Raw genomic sequence first — 24,370 nt, forward strand, 5'->3', positions numbered from 1 at the left:
GGTCTATCTCACCTCTTAGTGACCGCTCAGTACCTCCCTCTGTACCACACACTGGTCTATCTCACCTCTTAGTGACCGGTCAGTACCCCCTCTGTACCACACACTGGTCTATCTCACCTCTTAGTGACCGGTCAGTACCCCCTCTGTACCACACACTGGTCTGTCTCACCTCTTAGCAACCGGTCAGTACCCCCTCTTTACCACACACTGGTCTATCTCACCTCTTAGTGACCGGTCTGTACCTCCCTCTGTACCACACACTGGTCTATCTCACCTCTTAGTGACCGGTCAGTACCCCCTCTGTACCACACACTGGTCTATCTCACCTCTTAGTGACCGGTCTGTACCTCCCTCTGTACCACACACTGGTCTATCTCACCTCTTAGTGACCGGTCAGTACCCCCTCTGTACCACACACTGGTCTATCTCACCTCTTAGTGACCGGTCAGTACCCCCTCTGTACCACACACTAGTCTGTCTCACCTCTTAGTGACCGGTCAGTACCCCCTCTGTACCACACACTGGTCTGTCTCACCTCTTAGTGACCGGTCCGTACCTCCCTCTGTACCACACACTGGTCTGTCTCACCTCTTAGTGACCGGTCCGTACCCCCTCTCTACCACACACTAGTCTGTCTCACCTCTTAGTGACCGGTCAGTACCCCCTCTGTACCACACACTGGTCTGTCTCACCTCTTAGCAACTGGTCAGTACCCCCTCTGTACCACACACTAGTCTGTCTCACCTCTTAGTGACCGGTCAGTACCTCCCTCTGTACCACACACTGGTCTATCTCACCTCTTAGTGACCGGTCAGTACCCCCTCTGTACCACACACTGGTCTGTCTCACATCTTAGTGACCGGTCAGTACCCCCTCTGTACCACACACTGGTCTATCTCACCTCTTAGTGACCGGTCAGTACCCCCTCTGTACCACACACTGGTCTGTCTCACATCTTAGTGACCGGTCAGTACCTCCCTCTGTACCACACACTGGTCTATCTCACCTCTTAGTGACCGGTCAGTACCCCCTCTGTACCACACACTGGTCTGTCTCACATCTTAGTGACCGGTCAGTACCCCCTCTGTACCACACACTGGTCTATCTCACCTCTTTTTTTTTTTTAAATATTTATTTATTGTTAGCGTACACACAGGCGTCTTGTTACAGGCCTTGAAGCAAGATTACAAACAATATTCTTTACAGAGGAGAGACAAGTCTTAACAAATTATAGAGCATTTAAGCCAATAACAATGATTTTTAAATAAGAAACAAAAAGAAAAAAAAGCACAGCTTAAAAATAGGAGATACAATGATGTCCCAAGAACTCTGTATTAGAAGGGATGTGGCCAGAGAAAGTTATAGCCTGTGTATCACGTAATTTGAATTTATCCTGGAGAATATATAAAGCTAATCTCTGTAAGGACGTAAATACATGAATATCTGTCCTAGGGTGGGTTAAACATACTTTTAAGTGATGTCAATACGGGGGGGGGGAGGGAAGTGGAAAGGGGTGGGGAAGGAGGACAGAGAAAAAGGAAGAAAGAGAGAGAAAAGGAAAGAAAAGAAGAAAGAGAAAAAAAAAAACAAAAAAAAAAAAACAACCTGCATTGCCCCCCAACCCTCTCTGCTCTCTCACTATTCGGCCCAGAATGCTGGGTATCTGCCCGCATTAATCAATTCAAGAATGTAGGCCGATTGGCTAAGTGGCTTAATTAATTGCTGCTGTGCCTGAAAGGTCTATCTCACCTCTTAGTGACCGGTCAGTACCTCCCTCTGTACCACACACTGGTCTATCTCACCTCTTAGTGACCGGTCAGTACCCCCTCTGTACCACACACTGGTCTGTCTCACCTCTTAGTGACCGGTCAGTACCCCCTCTGTACCACACACTGGTCTGTCTCACCTCTTAGTGACCGGTCAGTACCTCCCTCTGTACCACACACTGGTCTGTCTCACCTCTTAGTGACCGGTCAGTACCTCCCTCTGTACCACACACTGGTCTGTCTCACCTCTTAGTGACGGGTCAGTACCCCCTCTGTACCACACACTGGTCTGTCTCACATCTTAGTGACCGGTCAGTACCCCCTCTGTACCACACACTGGTCTGTCTCACCTCTTAGCAACTGGTCAGTACCCCCTCTGTACCACACACTAGTCTGTCTCACCTCTTAGTGACCGGTCAGTACCCCCTCTGTACCACACACTGGTCTGTCTCACCTCTTAGTGACCGGTCAGTACCCCCTCTGTACCACACACTGGTCTGTCTCACCTCTTAGTGACCGGTCAGTACCCCCTCTGTACCACACACTGGTCTGTCTCACCTCTTAGTGACCGGTCAGTACCCCTTCTGTACCACACACTGGTCCGTCTCACCTCTTAGTGACCGTTCAGTTCCTCCCTCTGTACCACACACTGGTCTATCTCACCTCTTAGTGACCGGTTCGTACCTCCCTCTGTACCACACACTGGTCTATATCACCTCTTAGTGACCTTCAGTACCCCCTCTGTACCACACACTAGTCTGTCTCACCTCTTAGTGACCGGTCCATACCTCCCTCTGTACCACACACTGGTCTATATCACCTCTTAGTGACCGGTCAGTACCTCCCTCTTTACCACACACAGGTCTATCTCACCTCTTAGTGACCGGTCAGTACCTCCCTCTGTACCACACACTGGTCTATCTCACCTCTTAGTGACCGGTCCGTACCTCCCTCTGTACCACACACTGGTCTATCTCACCTCTTAGTGACCGTTCAGTACCTCCCTCTTTACCACACACTGGTCTATCTCACCTCTTAGTGACCATTCAGTACCTCCCTCTTTACCACACACTGGTCTATCTCACCTCTTAGTGACCGCTCAGTACCTCCCTCTTTACCACACACTGGTCTATCTCACCTCTTTGTGACCGTTCAGTGCCTCCCTCTGTACCACACACTGGTCTATCTCACCTCTTAGTGACCATTCAGTACCCCCCTCTGTACCACACACTAGTATCTCTCACCTCTAAGTGACCGGTTAGTACCATGTCTGACTGGTCAGTACCCTGTGCCACCTCTCAGTGACTGGTCAGTACCCTGTGCTACCTCACAGTGACCCACCTCTCAGTGACCGGTCAGTACCCTGTGCCACCTCTCAGTAACCGGTCAGTACCATATTCTAGGAAGCCTCAGTAGTGTTGGGCTCTGCTCATGCTGGGTGTCCTGGGGCCAGTTAGCCCTATAGCCATGTATAGGTCAGTTATAGTGGGATTTATCTTTACAACTCTGTAATAAAATGTTCTTTTCTCTAATTTCCTTTTTTTTCCTCTTTTTTCACTCTCTGCCCCTTTCCCTTCTGTTCTTTGTCTTCTCTCTCCATTGTCTTTCATATTCCTAACTTCCTTCCCTTCATGTTTCATTTGTCACTATAATCCCTTTTTATGTTTGTCCCTGTCTCTTGTATGTCACCTACCTTGCTCCAACTCTCCTACAACTCTGTCACCTGCCCTGCCACCTGTATGTGTCCCTGTCATCCTGACCCCTGTGCTGCCACCTGTATGTGTCCCTGTCTTCCTGACCCCTGTGCTGCCACCTGTATGTGTCCCTGTCATCCTGACCCCTGTGCTGCCACCTGTATGTGTCCCTGTCTTCCTGACCCCTGTGCTGCCACCTGTATGTGTCCCTGTCTTCCTGATCCCTGTTACCTCTTCGCTCTTCTGGTCCTGACTCTGTAACCTCTCCTGCGGGCTGTGAAGCACTGGAGAGCAGAGGTAGGTTTCCTGCCTGACGTCATGTGATTCTGTCATTGGCGCATGTCTTTCTCTGTGTAAATTAGCGCTTCTGCACTTATGTTGCCTTCTTATTTGTGAAGTTTTCAGTCTATTCATCCCATAACAACCTGCAACTACCATCAGCCACAGAAATCTACAGCACAAACATCAAAAAACAAATTGTTCTTGTAGAACATGCATGATCTGTAGTGTAATCTTCAGTGCACGTCAGAAAATGACCACATGCTTGTGCTGACCAATGGTGTTTGGATCCCACTAACTAGTGTTACCTTTGCTAATGTTTCTGCAGTTTGTGGTACAGAGTAACCCTTAGAAAACCAGAACAGACCCTGAATAATAATATACAACATGGGGCTGACAAATTAATTTAAATGTTATGGTCCTTCCAGAATGTTGAGTAGCCAAGCCAGTGAAGGCTCTTGGGTGTAATTATATATATATATACACACACAGTATATTCAGAAGGAACATTTATCAGCTGTTGACTTTGAGTTTTGTCAAGTCCTGATCAACAATGTGCTGATGTTCTGGAAGAGAAATGCCTTTTAGGTTGGTATATTGAGTTATTTAAAGTTGCTTTCTATCCCCCCCTCCCCCCCCCCCCCCCCCCCCCGCATTACTCTTTCTTTCTGAGGATTTCCTCTTCCCAACCCTAGGCTTTTGTTATTAAATTGCTATATGTCTAGCAGGGCAACGTTGTAGAGCAAACATAATTTATGCTTACCTGATAAATTTATTTCTCTTGTAGTGTATTCAGTCCACGGGTCATCCATTACTTATGGAATATACTCCCTTCCCAACAGGAAGTTGCAAGAGGATCACCCAAGCAGAGCTGCTATATAGCTCCTCCCCTCACATGTCATATCCAGTCATTCGACCAAAACTAGACAAGAAAGGAGAAACCATAGGGTGCAGTGGTGACTGGAGTTTTAATTAAAATTTAGATCTGCCTCAAAAAGACAAGGTGGGCCGTGGACTGAGTACACTACAAGATAAATAAATTTATCAGGTAAGCATAAATTATGTTTTTGTTAAGTGTATTCAGTCCACGGGTCATCCATTACTTATGGGTTACCAATACCAAAGCTAAAGTACACGGATGATGGGAGGGACAAGGCAGGAACTTTAAACGGAAGGAACCACTGCCTGTAGAACCTTTCTCCCAAAAACAGCCTCCGAAGAAGCAAAAGTGTCAAATTTGTAAAATTTTGAAAAGGTATGAAGCGAAGACCAAGTCGCAGCCTTGCAAATCTGTTCAACAGAGGCCTCATTCTTAAAGGCCCAGGTGGAAGCCACAGCTCTAGTGGAATGAGCTGTAATTCTTTCAGGAGGCTGCTGTCCAGCAGTCTCATAGGCTAAACGTATTATGCTACGAAGCCAAAAGGAGAGAGAGGTAGCCGAAGCTTTTTGACCTCTCCTCTGACCAGAATAAATGACAAACAGGGAAGAAGTTTGACGAAAATCTTTAGTTGCCTGTAAATAGAACTTCAGGGCACGGACTACGTCCAGATTATGTAAAAGTCGTTCCTTCTTTGAAGAAGGGTTAGGACATAATGATGGAACAACAATCTCTTGATTGATATTCCTGTTAGAAACTACCTTAGGTAAGAACCCAGGTTTAGTACGCAGAACTACCTTGTCTGAATGGAAAATCAGATAAGGAGAATCACAATGTAAGGCAGATAACTCAGAGACTCTTCGAGCCGAGGAAATAGCCATCAAAAACAGAACTTTCCAAGATAACAGCTTAATATCCATGGAATGAAGGGGTTCAAACGGAACACCTTGAAGAACTTTAAGAACTAAGTTTAAGCTCCACGGCGGAGCAACAGTCTTAAACACAGGCTTAATCCTAGCCAAAGCCTGACAAACAGCCTGAACGTCTGGAACTTCTGCCAGACGTTTGTGTAGAAGAATAGACAGAGCAGAAATCTGTCTCTTTAACGAACTAGCAGATAAGCCCTTTTCTAAACCCTCTTGTAGAAAAGACAATATCCTAGGAATCCTAACCTTACTCCATGAGTAACTCTTGGATTCGCACCAATATAAATATTTACGCCATATCTTATGGTAAATTTTTCTGGTAACAGGTTTCCGAGCCTGTATTAAGGTATCAATAACCGACTCCGAGAAGCCACGCTTTGATAGAATCAAGCGTTCAATCTCCATGCAGTCAGCCTCAGAGAAATTAGATTTGGATGGTTGAAAGGACCCTGAATTAGAAGGTCCTGCCTCAGAGGCAGAGACCATGGTGGACAGGACGACATGTCCACTAGGTCTGCATACCAGGTCCTGCGTGGCCACGCAGGCGCTATCAGAATCACCGATGCTCTCTCCTGTTTGATCTTGGCAATCAGTCGAGGAAGTAGCGGAAATGGTGGAAACACATAAGCCATGTTGAAAACCCAAGGGGCTGCTAGAGCATCTATCAGCGCCGCTCCCGGGTCCCTGGACCTGGATCCGTAACAAGGAAGTTTGGCGTTCTGGCGAGACGCCATGAGATCCAGTTCTGGTTTGCCCCAACGATGAATCAGTTGAGCGAAGACCTCCGGATGAAGTTCCCACTCCCCCGGATGAAAAGTCTGGCGACTTAGAAAGTCCGCCTCCCAGTTCTCCACGCCTGGGATATAGATCGCTGACAGGTGACAAGAGTGAGACTCTGCCCAGCGAATTATCTTTGAGACTTCCAACATCGCTAGGGAACTCCTGGTTCCCCCTTGATGGTTGATGTAAGCCACAGTCGTGATGTTGTCCGACTGAAATCTGATGAACCTCAGAGTTGCTAACTGAGGCCAAGCTAGAAGAGCATTGAATATTGCTCGGGAGGAGTTTCTCCTCTTGAGTCCACGATCCCTGAGCCTTCAGGGAGTTCCAGACTGCGCCCCAACCTAGAAGGCTGGCGTCTGTTGTTACAATCGTCCAATCTGGCCTGCGAAAGGTCATCCCCTTGGACAGATGGAGCAGAGAAAGCCACCAGAGAAGAGAATTTCTGGTCTCTTGATCCAGATTTAGTAGAGAGAACAAATCTGAGTAATCCCCATTCCACTGACTTAGCATGCATAATTGCAGCGGTCTGAGATGCAGGCGCGCAAATGGTACTTTGTCCATTGCCGCTACCATTAAGCCGATTACTTCCATGCACTGAGCTACTGACGGGTGTGGAATGGAATGAAGAGCACGGCAAGCATTTAGAAGTTTTGATAACCTGGACTCGGTCAGGTAAATTTTCATCTCTATAGAATCTATAAGAGTCCCTAGGAAGGGAACCCTTGTGAGTGGTAATAGAGAACTCTTTTCCACGTTCACCTTCCACCCATGCGACCTCAGAAATGCCAGAACTATCTCTGTAATAGATTTGGGAATTTGAAAACTTGACGCTTATATCAGAATGTCGTCTAGGTACGGAGCCACCGCTATGCCTCGCGGTCTTAGCACCGCCGGAAGTGAGCCCAGAACCTTTGTAAAAATTCTCGAAGGGAAGAGCTACAAACTGGTAATGCCTGTCTAGAAAGGCAAATCTTAGGTACCGATAATGATCTTTGTGAATCGGTATGTGAAGGTAGGCATCCTTTAAGTCCACTGTGGTCATATACTGACCCTCTTGGATCATGGGTAGGATGGTTCGAATAGTTTCCATTTTGAATGATGGAACTCTTAGGAATTTGTTTAAGATTTTTAGGTCCAAGATTGGTCTGAAGGTTCCCTCTTTCTTGGGAACCACAAACAGATTTGAGTAAAATCCTTGCCCTTGTTCCGTCCGCGGAACTGGGTGGGTCACCCCCATTAGTAAGAGGTCTTGTACACAGCGTAGAAACGCCTCTTTCTTTATTTGGTTTGCTGACAACCTTGAAAGATGAAATCTCCCTTGTGGAGGAGAAGCTTTGAAGTCCAGAAGATATCCCTGAGATATGATCTCCAACGCCCAGGGATCCTGGACATCTCTTGCCCAAGCCTGGGCGAAGAGAGAAAGTCTGCCCCCCACTAGATCCGTTTCCGGATAGGGGGCCCTCTCTTCATGCTGTCTTAGGGGCAGAAGTAGGTTTTCTGGCCTGCTTGCCCTTGTTCCAGGACTGGTTAGCTTTCCAGCCCTGTCTGTAACGAGCAATAGTTCCTTCCTGTTTTGGAGCGGAGGAAGTTGATGCTGCTCCTGCCTTGAGGTTACGAAAGGCACGAAAATTTGACTGTTTGGCCTTTGATTTGGCCCTGTCCTGAGGAAGAGTATGACCCTTACCTCCAGTAATGTCAGCAATAATTTCTTTCAAGCCGGGCCCGAATAAGGTCTGCCCTTTGAAAGGAATATTAAGCAATTTAGATTTAGAAGTCACGTCAGCTGACCAGGATTTAAGTCATAGCGCTCTGCGCGCCTGGATGGCGAATCCGGAGTTCTTAGCCGTTAGTTTGGTTAAATGTACAACGGCATCAGAAACAAATGCGTTAGCTAGCTTAAGTGCTTTAAGCTTGTTCATAATCTCATCCAATGGAGCTGTGCGAATGGCCTCTTCCAGAGACTCAAACCAGAATGCCGCAGCAGCAGTGACAGGCGCAATGCATGCAAGGGGCTGTAAGATAAAACCTTGTTGATCAAACATTTTCTTAAGGTAACCTTCTAATTTTTTAACCATTGGATCCGAAAAAGCACAACTATCCTCCACCGGGATAGTGGTACGCTTAGCTAAAGTAGAAACTGCTCCCTCCACCTTAGGGACCGTCTGCCATAAGTCTCGTGTGGTGGCGTCTATTGGAAACATTTTCCTAAATATAGGAGGAGGGGAAAAGGGCACACCGGGTCTATCCCACTCCTTGCTAATAATCTCTGTAAGCCTTTTAGGTATAGGAAAAACGTCAGTACACACCGGCACCGCATAGTATCTATCCAGCCTACATAATTTCTCTGGAATTGCAACTGTGTTACAATCATTCAGAGCCGCTAATACCTCCCCTAGCAATACACGGAGGTTCTCAAGCTTAAATTTAAAATTAGAAATCTCTGAGTCCGGTCTCCCTGGATCAGATCCGTCACCCACAGAATGAAGCTCTCCGTCCTCATGTTCTGCAAATTGTGACGCAGTATCGGACATGGCTCTCACATTATCAGCGCGCTCTGTCCTTAACCCAGAGCTATCGCGCTTGCCTCTTAATTCTGGCAATTTAGATAATACCTCTGTCATAACAGTAGCCATGTCTTGCAAAGTGATTTGTATGGGCCTCTCTGATGTACTTGGCGCCACAATATCACGCGCCTCCTGAGCGGGAGGCGAAGGTACTGACACGTGAGGAGAGTTAGTCGGCATAACTTCCCCCTCGTTGTCTGGTCATAATTTCTTTACAGATAAAGATTGACTTTTATTTAAAGTGACATCAATGCATTTAGTACACACATTTCTATGGGGCTCCACATTGGCCTTCAAACATAGTGAACAAACAGATTAATCTGTGTCAGACATGTTTAAACAGACTAGCAATGAGACTAGCAAGCTTGGAAAATACTTTCAAATAAATTTACAAGCAATATAAAAAAACGCTACTGCGCCTTTAAGAAGCACAAAAAAACTGTCACAGTTGAAACAACAATGAACCAAATCAGTTATAGCAACCAAATTTTCCCAGTAAATGTATTAAGTTAGCAAAGGATTGCACCCACTAGCAAATGGATGATTAACCCCTTAATACCCAAAACGGATAATCAATTTAACAATTAACGTTTTTATCACAGTCAAACACACTGTCACAGGTCTGCTGTGACTGATTACCTCCCTCAAAATGAATTTTGAAGACCCCTGAGCTCTCTAGAGACGTCCTGGATCATGGAGGAAGAAGCAGGAAGACTGTGACTGAATTTTTATTGCGCAAAAAAGCGCTAAAATAGGCCCCTCCCACTCATATTACAACAGTGGGAAACCTCAGTTAACTGTTTCTATGCAGAAATATACGTTAGCCATGTGGAAAAAATCATGCCCCAATAAGTTTTATCACCAAAGTACCTCACAAAAACGATTAACATGCCAGTAAACGTTTTAAACATCCATTTTAAAGGTTATGTAGTGTTATTAATAAGCCTGCTACGAGTCGCTTCTACTGCAGTTAACGCTCATACATTACTTCAGTATTAACAGCATTTTCTTAGTCAAATTCCATTCCTTAGAAAATTACTTTACTGCACATACATTCATCAGCCTGATACCAGTCGCTACTACTGCATTTAAGGCTGTACTTACATTACATCGGTATCAGCAGTATTTTCTTAGTCAATTCCATTCCTTAGAAAAATATTTTACTGCACATACCTCATTTGCAGGGGACCCTGCATGCTATTCCCTTTTCTGAAGTTACCCCACTCCTCAGAATGTGTGAGAACAGCCAGTGGATCTTAGTTACTTCTGCTAAGATCATAGAAAACGCAGGCAGATTCTTCTTCTAAATACTGCCTGAGAGAAAAACAGCATACTCCGGTGCCATTTAAAATAACAAACTTTTGATTGAAGAAATAATTAAGTATAAAAACTCCACACTCCTCTCACGCCTTCCTACTATGTTGAGAGTTGCAAGAGAATGACTGGATATGACATGTGAGGGGAGGAGCTATATAGCAGCTCTGCTTGGGTGATCCTCTTGCAACTTCCTGTTGGGAAGGGAATATATCCCATAAGTAATGGATGACCCGTGGACTGAATACACTTAACAAGAGAAAAGAGAGTAATCTAGTCCAATAGCCTTGGGTTTACAGTCCCCACATATGGCACTTGCATGCACAACTGACTGTATATATGGTGAGCTGTGTATGGAGGAGATATAAAAAACGTGCCTGCCCCTTATTCCCCAGGAACGCCCGTTGTCAGCACCTACATAGTGAGGTTGTCAGCACCTACGTAGTGACGTTGCCAGCACCTACATAGGGACATTGTCAGCACCTAGACAGTGACAGCAACTGTATAGTGATGTTTTCAGCACCTAGATAGTGATATCACCTAGATAGGGACATTGTCAGCACCTGTATAGTAACATTGCCTGCACCTAGGCAGTAACGTTGCCTGCACCTAGGCAGTGACGTTGCCTGCACCTAGGCAGTGGCGTTGCCTGCACCTAGGCAGTGGCGTTGCCTGCACCTAGGCAGTGACGTTGCCTGCACCTAGGCAGTGACGTTGCCTGCACCTAGGCAGTGACGTTGCCTGCACCTAGGCAGTGACGTTGCCTGCACCTAGGCAGTGACGTTGCCTGCACCTAGGCAGTGACGTTGCCTGCACCTAGGCAGTGACGTTGCCTGCACCTAGGCAGTGACGTTGCCTGCACCTAGGCAGTGACGTTGCCTGCACCTAGGCAGTGACCTTTTCAGCACCTAGGCAGTGACCTTTTCAGCACCTAGGCAGTGACCTTTTCAGCACCTAGGCAGTGACCTTTTCAGCACCTAGGCAGTGACCTTTTCAGCACCTAGGCAGTGACCTTTTCAGCACCTAGGCAGTGACACTGTCAGCACCTAGGCAGTGACACTGTCAGCACCTAGACAGTGACACTGTCAGCACCTAGACAGTGACACTGTCAGCACCTAGACAGTGACACTGTCAGCACCTAGATAGTGACAGCACCTAGATAATATGTAGTTGCTGATAATGCCACTTTCTTAATGCGGTAATATCAAGCCATCACTTGTATACTTTTTGTCAAGGTGCAGGTTCTGTTATGGTTCTGGTACTGTCCTATTGCAAGTTCTAGGCACAGCTGGGATGTCTACAATTCTCCCTTTCTGAGAGGCTTTGTTCCTTTTTTTTGCCTCAGGTGCCTAGCAGGGCATTGTTGAATTGTCCTTGGCATCACACCCATGTTTGAAGTCCCACCGCATGCAAATATTATCCATCATTAACTAGTTCTCTGCCTGTCAGTAAGTTACATCGTGCACTGAGCTGGCAGGAGCTACCCAGTACTGCGCAGATATGTACACTGGTAGTCGATGTTCTATAATGGTCAGGAACAAGTGGCCCCAGGGGTCCTGAGCAGCCCTGGTTTATTAGCTAGCCCTGCTCTTGTAACTCAGGCAGCAAATTGTGCTGCAAACTCTGCAGGTTCTGGTGTTGGCTCTGCAGGATCTGGTGCTGGCTCTGCAAGATCTGGTGTTGGCTCTGCAGGATCTGGTGTTGGCTCTGCAGGATCTGGTGATGGCTCTGCAGGATCTGGTGATGGCTCTGCAGGATCTGGTGACGGCTCTGCAGGATCTGGTGACGGCTCTGCAGGATCTGTTGTTGGCTCTGCAGGATCTGTTGTTGGCTCTGCAGGATCTGGTGTTGGCTCTGCAGGATCTGGTGATGGCTCTGCAGGATCTGGTGTTGGCTCTGCAGGATCTGGTGATGGCTCTGCAGGATCTGGTGTTGGCTCTGCAGGATCTGGTGTTGGCTCTGCAGGATCTGGTGTTGGCTCTGCAGGATCTGGTGTTGGCTCTGCAGGATCTGGTGATGGCTCTGCAGGATCTGGTGATGGCTCTGCAGGATCTGGTGATGGCTCTGCAGGATCTGGTGATGGCTCTGCAGGAAATGGTGTTGGCTCTGCAGGATCTGGTGTTGGCTCTGCAGGATCTGGTGTCAGCTCTGCAGGATCTGGTGTCGGCTCTGCAGGATCTGGTGATGGCTCTGCAGGATCTGGTGATGGCTCTGCAGGATCTGGTGTTGGCTCTGCAGGATCTGGTGTTGGCTCTGCAGGATCTGGTGATGGCTCTGCAGGATCTGGTGTTGGCTCTGCAGGATCTGGTGTTGGCTCTGCCTGATGATTAAAAATCTGCAGGCATGCTGAGCATTATAGTGCAATGTATATGTGCCTCCTTCACATCCAGCAGTCTGCATAGCAAGATAGCAGATCAGATACCGGCATCACCACACTCTGTAGCAGATCAGATACCGGCATCACCACACTCTGTAGCAGATCAGATACCGGCATCACCACACTCTGTAGCAGATCAGATACCGGCATCACTACACTATGTAGCAGATCAGATACCGGCATCACCACACTCTGCAGCAGATCAGATACCGGCATCACCACACTCTGCAGCAGATCAGATACCGGCATCACCACACTCTGTAGCAGATCAGATACCGGCATCACCACACTCTGTAGCAGATCAGATACCGGCATCACCACACTCTGTAGCAGATCAGATACCGGCATCACCACACTCTGTAGCAGATCAGATACCGGCATCACCACACTCTGTAGCAGATCAGATACCGGCATCACCACACTCTGCAGCAGATCAGATACCGGCATAACCTCACTCTGCAGCAGGTCAGATACTAGCATGACCACACTCTGTAGGTCTGATACTGGCATGGCAAGTTCTGCAGCAGGTCTGATACTGGCATGGCAAGTTCTGCAGCAGGTCACATACTGACATGGCAGGTTCTGCAGCAGGTCTGTTACTGACATGGCAGGTTCTGCAGCAGGTCTGATACTGACATGGCAAGTTCTGCAGCAGGTCACATACTGACATGGCAAGTTCTGCAGCAGGTCACATACTGACATGGCAAGTTCTGCAGCAGGTCACATACTGACATGGCAAGTTCTGCAGCAGGTCACATACTGACATGGCAAGTTCTGCAGCAGGTCACATACTGACATGGCAAGTTCTGCAGCAGGTCTGATACTGACATGGCAAGTTCTGCAGCAGGTCTGATACTGACATGGCAAGTTCTGCAGCAGGTCTGATACTGACATGGCAAGTTCTGCAGCAGGTCTGATACTGACATGGCAAGTTCTGCAGCAGGTCTGATACTGACATGGCAAGTTCTGCAGCAGGTCTGATACTGACATGGCAAGTTCTGCAGCAGGTCTGATACTGACATGGCAAGTTCTGCAGCAGGTCTGATACTGACATGGCAAGTTCTGCAGCAGGTCACATACTGGCATGGCAAGTTCTGCAGCAGGTCACATACTGGCATGGCAAGTTCTGCAGCAGGTCACATACTGGCATGGCAAGTTCTGCAACAGGTCACATACTGGCATGGCAAGTTCTGCAGCAGGTCACATACTGGCATGGCAAGTTCTGCAGCAGGTCACATACTGGCATGGCAAGTTCTGCAGCAGGTCACATACTGGCATGGCAAGTTCTGCAGCAGGTCACATACTGGCATGGCAAGTTCTGCAGCAGGTCTGATACTGACATGGCAAGTTCTGCAGCAGGTCTGATACTGACATGGCAAGTTCTGCAGCAGGTCTGATACTGACATGGCAAGTTCTGCAGCAGGTCTGATACTGGTATGACAAGTTCTGCAGCAGGTCTGATATGCTAGTGCCAAGGTCTGTAGCAGATTCCATGCTCTAAATTAAGTTAAATGCACAATATGATTATCATCAGCAGATATAGTCAGTGCCAGGCTTAGACCTTGCTCAGAGCTCTGCAGCAGATCACAGACTTACGACATTAAAGGGAAAGTAAACACTATGACATGTTAAGATAACCTATCAATGAGTAATGAAACAACTTTGCAATATAGTTTCATTATTTTGCCCTTTTTCATGTAATTTATATCTGAAAAGCGAGATTTTTCTAATTCTCAGATCTTAAAATGCACCTGCTGACTTCTCAAGGTTAATCCTGATGTGTGTGTATCTGTCTCTAATTAGCAATGTAGTTATGCTAGCATAATGGCTGTGGCTAGCCTTTTTGTCTGCACACTAATCCCAAATTGGCTTCTTCAAATAAAGAGAGGGTGGGTGGAGTTTGGATATTAAAAAACAAATGCAGCAAACAGGATTAGATGTAAGCAGCACCAAGCTCCACAACAGAGCAGATAAAAACAGGCTTTCTAGCCACTCACACTAATTTGTACAGATTTACAGATGGTCCATTATTTTATGTTTGTGTAACTTTCCCCTCCCAGGGAAAATCCCTCTACCTCACAAGGATAGACGCCCAGCTGCACGTAACGCTGCTGAGAGCGTAGGCAGAACATGACTTATTAACGAGTACCTTAACTAATGTCTGTGCCCTTTTCAGGGCAATGGGGAGCTTAGGTTTTTTTAGATTAGGTTTTTGTTTGGGGGGTTGGTTGTGTGGGTGGTGGGTTTAACTGTTGGGGGGTTGTTTGTATTTTTTTGTTACAGGTAAAAGAGCTGATTTCTTTGGGGCAATGCCCAGCAAAAGACCCTTTTAAGGGCTATTGGTAGTTTATTGTAGGCTAGGGGTTTTTATTTTTATTTTGGGTGGGCTTTTTTTATTTTGATAGGGCTATTAGATTAGGTGTAATTAGTTTAGTTTACTATTTAGTAACTATTCTACCTAGTTAAAATAAACACAAACTTGCCTGTGAAATAAAAATAAACCCTAAGATAGATACAATGTAACTATTAGTTATATTGTAGCTATCTTAGGGTTTATTTTACAGGTAAGTATTTAGATTTAAATAGGAATTATTTCGTTATTTTATTTATTTTTATTTTAATTATATTTAAGTTAGGGGGTGTTAGGGTTAGACTTAAGTTTAGGGGTTAATAAATGTAGTGTAGTGGCGGCGACGTTGAGGGTGGCAGATTAGGAGTTAATATATTTAGTATAGTGGCGGCGATGTTAGGGGCGGCAGATTAGAGGATAATAATATTTAACTAGTGTTTACAAGGCGGGAGTGCGGCGGTTTAGGGGTTAATATGTTTATTATAGTGTTTGCAATGCGGGAGAGCCTCGGTTTAGGGGTTAATAGGTAGTTTATTGGTGCTAGTGTACTTTTTAGCACTTTAGTTATGAGTTTTATGCTATGGCTTTGTAGCATAAAACTCATAACTACTGACTTTAGATTGTGTTACGAATATTGGCGGTATAGGGTGTAACGCTCACTTTTTGGCCTCCCAGGCAGACTCGTAATACCAGCGCAAAGGAAGTTCCATTGACAAACCCCCCACCCCTGTACAGATAGGTCAGCAAATTGCGTAAGTTAATTTGCGTTAAGGCCAAAAAAGTGTGCGGTGCCCCTATACCTGCAAGACTCGTAATACCAGCGGGAGTGAAAAAGCAGCGTTGTAAGCCTTAACGCTGCTTTTTCACTCATAGCTGAAAGTTACTAATAAAAAGCAGAATACAGGTGTGAACTGGCTAGACTATTATAGTCACTATGTTGTTAATAAATATACTATATATATATATATATATATATATATATATATATATATATATATATATATATATATATATATATATATATATATATATATATATATATATATATAATATATATATATATATATACACACACACACACACACACAGGTCCACTCATTCTTTTATCCTTCCGAGGTTGATAAAATGAGCAGCGCTGAGACCCTTACGGGTGATTAGCCGCGCTTTACAAGTACCAAATACAATACATACAACACACACACAATTTACATGTTAATATGTGTGTGTATATTTAACCACTCTTCAGCCCGACCCACCTGTAGTCACCTGTTTGGGTGCAATGATATAGCGCAATATTCAAAAGAGAGATTGCACTCACAGGACTTTTCCAAACAGTTAAATCACTTTTATGGAACGTTTTCGAGGATGTTATCCCCTTCATCAGCATAACAAATGTGAAGAAAAATACACAATTTATAGTGAAAAAATCAAAATACAAATCTCATACCTGGCTATCGTGTCAGTGGCGCCAAACACTAATGCTGGATCGCATATTCGCGTTCCAATGTCTCGTGTAACCGGAAGTATAATTACATCACTTCCGGTTGGGTATATGTAACATATTACCTTAAGTCAATAAACTTTCAGACATAACATTGTATTATGTTGATTTTACAACCATGCTATACATATAGAATTGTGATGTGCTGCTGGCATCTAAAAACATTCATATGTAATACATATTACGATGTGAGTCAGTTACACTGTTGCCATGGAGACTACAATAAGCATTGCCTGACATATAAATACATCAATCAGTGTTGGCATGCATTGTTTCACCTGGGGTATTTTTTAATAGATGTGGTGTAATGTTTAATACTTACACAGAACATTTATGTGGTGCTTAATTTATTCTAGTGGGATGTCTGTTGGTACGTTACCATAGAGATCCCAGGCGTTGGCGCTATAGCCAATCATAATGCCTGTCTCAGGTCAACGGACCAATAATAACTCCCAATGTGCTAAGTGTAACTCAAGCTCCGAGTTATACTCATAATTAAAACATACTAAAACATTAGAGAAATTGAAAGTTTATCTATATTATACTCCATTCATGACCCAATAATTATAAAATTAAATGCCCATATAAGTGGCCATATCTCCCAGTAACTGACTAATACCATAATGCACATAGTTATACCAACCAATCTGATCAAATAGATTGCATTGGTAGGGACTCCTCCGTGTCCCTCTCTCACACTATGTGCCACATAAAAAAAAAAAATTACACAATGAAGACAATTTTACAAATTATCTACACTTAAAAAAAAATACACTACAGGACTACACTGTGTACTGCCCTAGATGGTTGAATATAATTCTTCTGTTATATAGACATATGCATGGAACAACTCATATAGCCAAGACCCACTCAATAAATTGTAACACACTTTCTATACTAGTCTCCCAATATATGATAGTTAACTAGTATGTTTGACTCGTATCCTTCTTATTTCCGCATGAATTTGTATAACATGCTATCCTATCAAATAATTGAAACAATCCACAACTCAATATACCTCAAGACATGCCTAGATTAGTACAAAGTAAGGATTAAGTTGAAGCTGAATATTCATGTTTCAACCCACTATGTCCATATGAGGGTACGTTCGTTGAGTGACAGTATGCACCCCTGGTTTGTTGTACCCTGCTTGGATTACACAGAAAAACATAAAGATCATAAGTGTGTGTACTTATACATGTACATGAAGTGGTGCTCTCACACCGGAATATTATCCGGAAGTGTGGAATGATGGGTGACCACCCATACACGCCTGGACTTCCACACAACACCCAAGATACCAGATGTTGCTGTGTGCTATCGGTACTGTAGGGGACAGCGGCCACATATAGTGGGACCATCGAACCCTCCTTGTTTCCAATAGAGTCCTGGCGACACGGGATTGCAGTCCCAGTATGTGCCACACTGCACTAAACTAAATCAGTGCTTCAAAGTCCGGTTCTGAATTCAGCCCAGCCTGTACATCCACTGAACTTCACGCATTAGGAGTATCTTATTCCTTTCACCTCCCCTGTCCAGGCTGGGGACATGATCAATTAAGGTGTATCGGATAGATTATACCGGATGGCGTTTGATTGCACAATGTCTTGCCACCGGCTGGTCCGATTCGCCCTTTTCTAGGGCCAGACGAATTGCATGCCTATGGTTTGCCATACGCTCCCTTAATGTTCCTGTAGTTTTACCAACATAGAAGTTGGAACATGGGCAAAAGAGCAAGTATATGACGTGTGTGGTATTACAAGTGAGTGAATGTCTGATGATATAATTCTGGTTAGTATGGGGATGATGAAATGATTTGGTACTGATTAATCCATTACACGTAGTACACCCCAAACATCGATAGGATCCCTTGATGTTCACTTTGGCCTAGATGGTATAGCTCTGTTTAGGATCGGTTCTAACAAGCATATCCTTCAGGTTGGTTCCTCTTCTATACCCCACCATGGGGTTCAAGTATTTGGTAAAGTGTAATTTTGGGTCAGACGCTACTACTGTCCAGTGTGTTCTTAATATCTGTCCAGTTTTTGTGGTGTTTGGTGTGAATGTTGTAGCCATAATTAACTTGTCTCTGGCTGCTGTCTTCGGTTTCTCAGTGATCAAGTCAGTAAGAAGTGATACCTCATCAATCGTATCATTGACCAAACGTGGTCTATATCCCCTTTGAAGGAATTTATCCCTCACTTCGTACAACTGGGAAATCCCTGTCTGTTAGAGTTATTTTGTACCGTCCTAAACATTTGGGACCTGACAATGCCTTTCAAAAGCACCACATATTAAACATTTTACCACATCTATATAAAAATACCCCAGGTGAAACAATGAATGCCAACACTGATTGATGTATTTATATGTCAGGCAATGCTTATTGCTTACGATAGTGGTCTCTATGGCAACAGTCTCACATCATAATATGTATTGCATATGAATGTTTTTAGATGCCAGCAGCACATCACAATTCTATATGTATAGCATGGTTGTAAAATCAACATACATACAATGTTATGTCTGAAAGTTTATTGACTTAAAGGGACAGTCTAGTATAAATTAAACTTTCATTATTCAGATAGGACTTTTAATTTTAATCAACTTTCCAATTTACTTTTATCATCAAATTTGCTTTTTTCTCTTGGTATTCTTAGTTTAAACTAAACATAGGTAGGCTCATATGCTCATTTCTAAGCCTTTGAGGGCTGCTTCTAATCACAGGCTTATTTAAGATTTAGCACAAAACAAATGCAAGTCAATAGATAATAAACAGTCACAGTCATGTGATCAGGGGGCTGGAAGAAGGTTCCTAGATACAAGGTAATCACAGAGGTAAAAAGTATATTAATATAACTGAGATAAGGGGCAGTCTGCAGAGGCTTAGATACAAGGTAATCACAGAGGTAAAAAGTATATTAATATAACTCTGTTGGTTATGCAAAACTGGGGAATGGGTAATAAAGGGATTATCTATCTTTTTAAACAATAACAATTCTATGGTAGACTGTCCCTTTAAGGTAATATGTTACATATACACAACCGGGAGTGCTGTAATTATACTTCCGGTTACACGAGATATTGGAATGCGAATATGCGTTCCAGCATTAGTGTTTGGCGCCACTGACACGATAGGCAGGTATGAGATTTGTATTTTGATTTTTTCACTATAAATTGTGTATTTTTCTTCACATTTGTTATGCTGATGAAGGGGATTTCATCCCTGAAAACTTTCCATAAAAGTGATTTAACTGTTTGGAAAAGTCCTGTGAGTGCAATCTCTCTTTTGAATATATATATAATGCAAAAATGTCGTGACAAATGTACATTGCCAATAGATGTGGCTCCAAATATTTGTGACATGTCACGATCTAATTTGACACGTGTGCTGGAGGTCCCTCTGAGCTATCTCTATTCCACACCCTGATCCAGGATAAAAGAAAGAAACAAAACTACTGTTTTCTCAGGGTGTGAAGTATCTGCCTCTCCTACACCTTTTGTATCTTTAGAATGTGTCCCCAACAGGGATACATTAATGACACTGGGCGATGTCACTGCCACATTCCAAAGGAGAGGTTACACTTTGTTCCATACAAAGCAGGAAATGTGCCATGGCTCATAGGGAAATAGTATGCTACAAACTACCTACATGCAGTTCCCTGATCTCTAGTGCAAATACAATATATAAATAGAATGACATGAAAAGCTCTGTGTAATATAAGTGGTAATAATAGACCACAAGGTATCAGTAGAGGGTCACACACACTATTGCATGGTTCTGTTGTTAGCATTAGAAAATCTCCATTATCTTATAGATTTATAAATAAAACCTCATCTAGAAATGAATCCATAATGTCAAAGCTATATATAGAATAGAAGGATTATTATGGCTCACAATGTACAAATGGGTTGTAGGACACTCGGATGGAATGTGATCTTAAATGCGTGAGCACAAATGAGATGTGACATTAGACGTGGGGCATATAGGTGGGATGTGATAAAAGATTGGGGGCACCCTTATTATTCCATAGTGCTACCAAGTTCCTCCACAGTATAGCATGGCAGGTTGTTTGGTTTTCATCCTCATATTGTCCCATGTGTTGTATCCCTCACTGTATAGTATATTGGAGCAGAATGGTGACAATGCCCCAAACACTCTGTGCTCTATCCCTCACTGTATAGTATATCAGAGTGTTTGGGGCATTATCACCATTCTGCCCCATATGCCGTATCCCTTAGTTTTTAGTATATCAGAGTGTTTGGGGCATTATCACCATTCTGCCCCATGTGCCGTATCCCTCACTGTATAGTATATCAGAGTATTTGGGGCATTGTCACCATTCTGCCCCATGTGCCGTATCCCTCAGTTTTTAGTATATTAGAGTGTTTGGGGCATTGTCACCATTCTGCCCCATGTGCCGTATCCCTCAGTTTTTAGTATATCAGAGTGTTTGGGGCATTGTCACCATTCTGCCCCATGTGCCGTATCCCTCAGTTTTTAGTATATCAGAGTGTTTGGGGCATTATCACCATTCTGCCCCATGTGCCGTATCCCTCACTGTATAGTATATCAGAGTATTTGGGGCATTGTCACCATTCTGCCCCATGTGCCGTATCCCTCAGTTTTTAGTATATTAGAGTGTTTGGGGCATTATCACCATTCTGCCCCATGTGCCGTATCCCTCACTGTATAGTATATCAGAGTATTTGGGGCATTGTCACCATTCTGCCCCATGTGCCGTATCCCTCAGTTTTTAGTATATCAGAGTGTTTGGGGCATTATCACCATTCTGCCCCATATGCCGTATCCCTCACTGTATAGTATATCAGAGTGTTTGGGGCATTGTCACCATTCTGCCCCATGTGCCGTATCCCTCAGTTTTTAGTATATCAGAGTGTTTGGGGCATTGTCACCATTCTGCCCTATGTGCCGTATCCCTCGGTTTTTAGTATATCAGAGTGTTTGGGGTATTGTCACCATTCTGCCCCATGTGCCGTATCCCTCATTGTATAGGTATAAAAGTGTTTGGGGCATTGTCCCATTATTGCCCCATGTGCAGGGTAATTACATCATTGACATCATTTGACACCAAAGTCTCATTATCTCTCTTCTCTCCTCAGGCTCAACGTCATGTCAATGACTTGTACGAAGATCTTCGAGATGGCCATAATCTCATCTCCCTCTTGGAGGTGTTGTCTGGGGAGACCCTGGTGAGTAATTCATGTGCCATTCCTAGTGTGGCTGGAGTGCAGCTTTTGCAGTGCTGGATTTCTGGGCTCACGGGCTTCTTCCAATCCTTACTGTGTTCCTACTAATGTTTATCTGCCTCCCCCCATCCTGTACGTTACGCTCATTATTCTTTCTTTATCATGCAATTCATAAGAGTCATCTAGTAATCTGCTTTTTACCCAGTAATGACTAATTAATTGTTAACTCATTGTGCAATCTCTTTATTGTATGAAATGAGAAGGAAAAAGTAGAGATGATATGGGCTGGGTGTGGGGCGAGATGCCCAGAGGAAAGGGAGTGAACTGGGCAAATGCCAGAAGCTTGTACTGTAAACACCTTATCAGGGAATATCCCAAATAAAACAAATATGCATCTGCTCATCTTATTCAAAGACATTTAGCATTTTTATTCATTAAAGTTAAAACAACAACAACTCAAAACTGTTAAATTATGTGTTGTAAAAAAAATAAGTGCAATGTATGTTCCATTTCCCCAACAGATTTAGATCTTGAAGTTTGTCTATGATTTAGGCTAAGTTCCTCTTAAGTGGGGGTCTGAGGGTCTCATTTTTGTTACTACATCTAAAAAAGAGAAATACTTGTTTAAGCCTCATTATCTCTGGTTAGATCAGTTCCCCGATATCCTTGTTGCTCCCTGATATTATGGCTAGACGTTCTGATTTTACAATCCATTATTCTGATCATTTTTTTCTTTCATGATTCAGATAGAACAGAAACTTTCTAATTTTACTCCTATTATTCATTTTTCTTAGTTCTCTTGCTATCTTTATTTAAAAAAAACCCAGGAATGTAAAGCTTAGGAGCCAGCCAATTTTAGATTCAGCACCTTGGATAGCGCTTGCTTATTGGTGGCTACATTTAGCAAACCAATAAGCAAGCGTAACCCAGGGGCTAAACCAAAAATTGTCCAGCTCCTAAGTTTTACATTCCTGCTTTTTTTTTTTTTTTTTTTAATAAAGATAGCAAGAGAATGAAGAAAAATTGATTGTAAGAGTAAATTAGAAAGTTACTTAAAATTGCTGCTTTTTCTGAAACATGAAAGAAAAAGTTTGGGTTTATTATCCCTTTAAGTTTAGACTTAGGGGCCGAATTATCACTCTCCGAGTGGAGCTTGATGCCCCTGTTTCCGCTACTCCATAACTTGTCCACCTGCTCTGAGGCCGCGGACATCAATCTGCCCGATCCTATACGATCATGCTGATTGACACCCCCTGCTAGCGGCCGCAGGGGGCGGCATTGCACAAGCAGTTCACCAGAACTGCTTGTGCAATGATAAATGCCGACAGCGTATGCGTATGTGCAGCGGACATGATGCGCTACATCGTATCATGTCCGTCCGCACTTTAATAAATCGGACCCATAATCTGACTAATTATTCCTATACCCTATGTTTACCCTATAAGTGATGCAGATATGGGGGCTACTTTAGGATGAGAGCTAGTAACTCTAATTTGAGGGCTAGATATTGCGTTTTCAGGCGCATTCTGCGTTATTCTAGTGAGATCCTGTACAGATGTTAAAGAGTCTTGTGTCAGATTATTAAAGGGATATTAAGCACTAAATACATTTTATAAGCTTAGTATTATGGTTATTCCCCACTACATTCCAGTGCTGATGTCTTTGCCCATCCTTCAGATATGCACAGTGAGACATAGGTTCCGATTGGTGGCTCCCATAGATAGTGGGAAGTGCATGAAATGAATTAACGTCCCTTTAATTTGCCAATAAATGTTATTTTTCCTCTGGACCAAGCTCATTATATCTGCTGCTCTCTGTGCATCCTGCTCATAAATTAGAGACAGACAAAAAAACTTTTTACCATTTTTAGGAGAGGAAATGAGTTGAACAATACCTAGAAAGTCCCGTTTAGGAACAGATCACATAACACTAATGACTAATTGGTACAACAATGTGCAACCACACGGTGAAATAATCCGGGATTAGAGTTTGTATTACTTTACAATAAGAGTAGTCAGAATACCAGTTGGAACAAGTACAGCAATTACCTTCATTTGGTTTTAACTAGGTAGGCAGAATACGTCTGTACACATAGGTAGGCACAATACGTCTGTACACATAGGTAGGCACAATACGTCTGTACACATAGGTAGGCACAATACGTCTGTACACATAGGTAGGCAGAATACGTCTGTACACATAGGTAAGCACAATACGTCTGTACACATAGGTAGGCACAATACGTCTGTACACATAGGTAGGCAGAATACGTCTGTACACATAGGTAAGCACAATACGTCTGTACACATAGGTAGGCACAATACGTCTGTACACATAGGTAGGCACAATACGTCTGTACACATAGGTAGGCAGAATACGTCTGTACACATAGGTAAGCACAATACGTCTGTACACATAGGTAGGCACAATACGTCTGTACACATAGGTAGGCACAATACGTCTGTACACATAGGTAAGCACAATACGTCTGTACACATAGGTAGGCACAATACGTCTGTACACATAGGTAGGCAGAATACGTCTGTACACATAGGTAAGCACAATACGTCTGTACACATAGGTAGGCACAATACGTCTGTACACATAGGTAGGCACAATACGTCTGTACACATAGGTAGGCAGAATACGTATGTACACATAGGTAAGCACAATACGTCTGTACACATAGGTAGGCACAATACGTCTGTACACATAGGTAGGCACAATA

At 43.8% G+C, this 24,370-nt stretch overlaps 1 protein-coding gene across 19 annotated transcripts in view; it reads left to right on the forward strand.

Annotated features, from left to right (window-relative positions):
- Positions 1 to 24,370, forward strand: part of PLEC (plectin) — a 476,113-nt gene that overhangs the window by 327,421 nt on the left and 124,322 nt on the right. For 10 of the 19 annotated variants that reach the window (XM_053715478.1, XM_053715481.1, XM_053715464.1 and 7 more), the window contains exon 3: positions 21,556 to 21,645. In XM_053715478.1, the coding sequence (XP_053571453.1) occupies positions 21,556 to 21,645 (90 nt within the window). Of the gene's footprint in view, positions 1 to 3,742; positions 3,758 to 21,555; positions 21,646 to 24,370 lie in introns of all 19 variants that reach the window. The other 9 variants (XM_053715475.1, XM_053715480.1, XM_053715463.1 and 6 more) reach the window with 1 other exon arrangement.

The sequence above is a fragment of the Bombina bombina genome, chromosome 5, assembly GCF_027579735.1.
Source record: "Bombina bombina isolate aBomBom1 chromosome 5, aBomBom1.pri, whole genome shotgun sequence".
Lineage (NCBI taxonomy): Eukaryota > Metazoa > Chordata > Amphibia > Anura > Bombinatoridae > Bombina > Bombina bombina.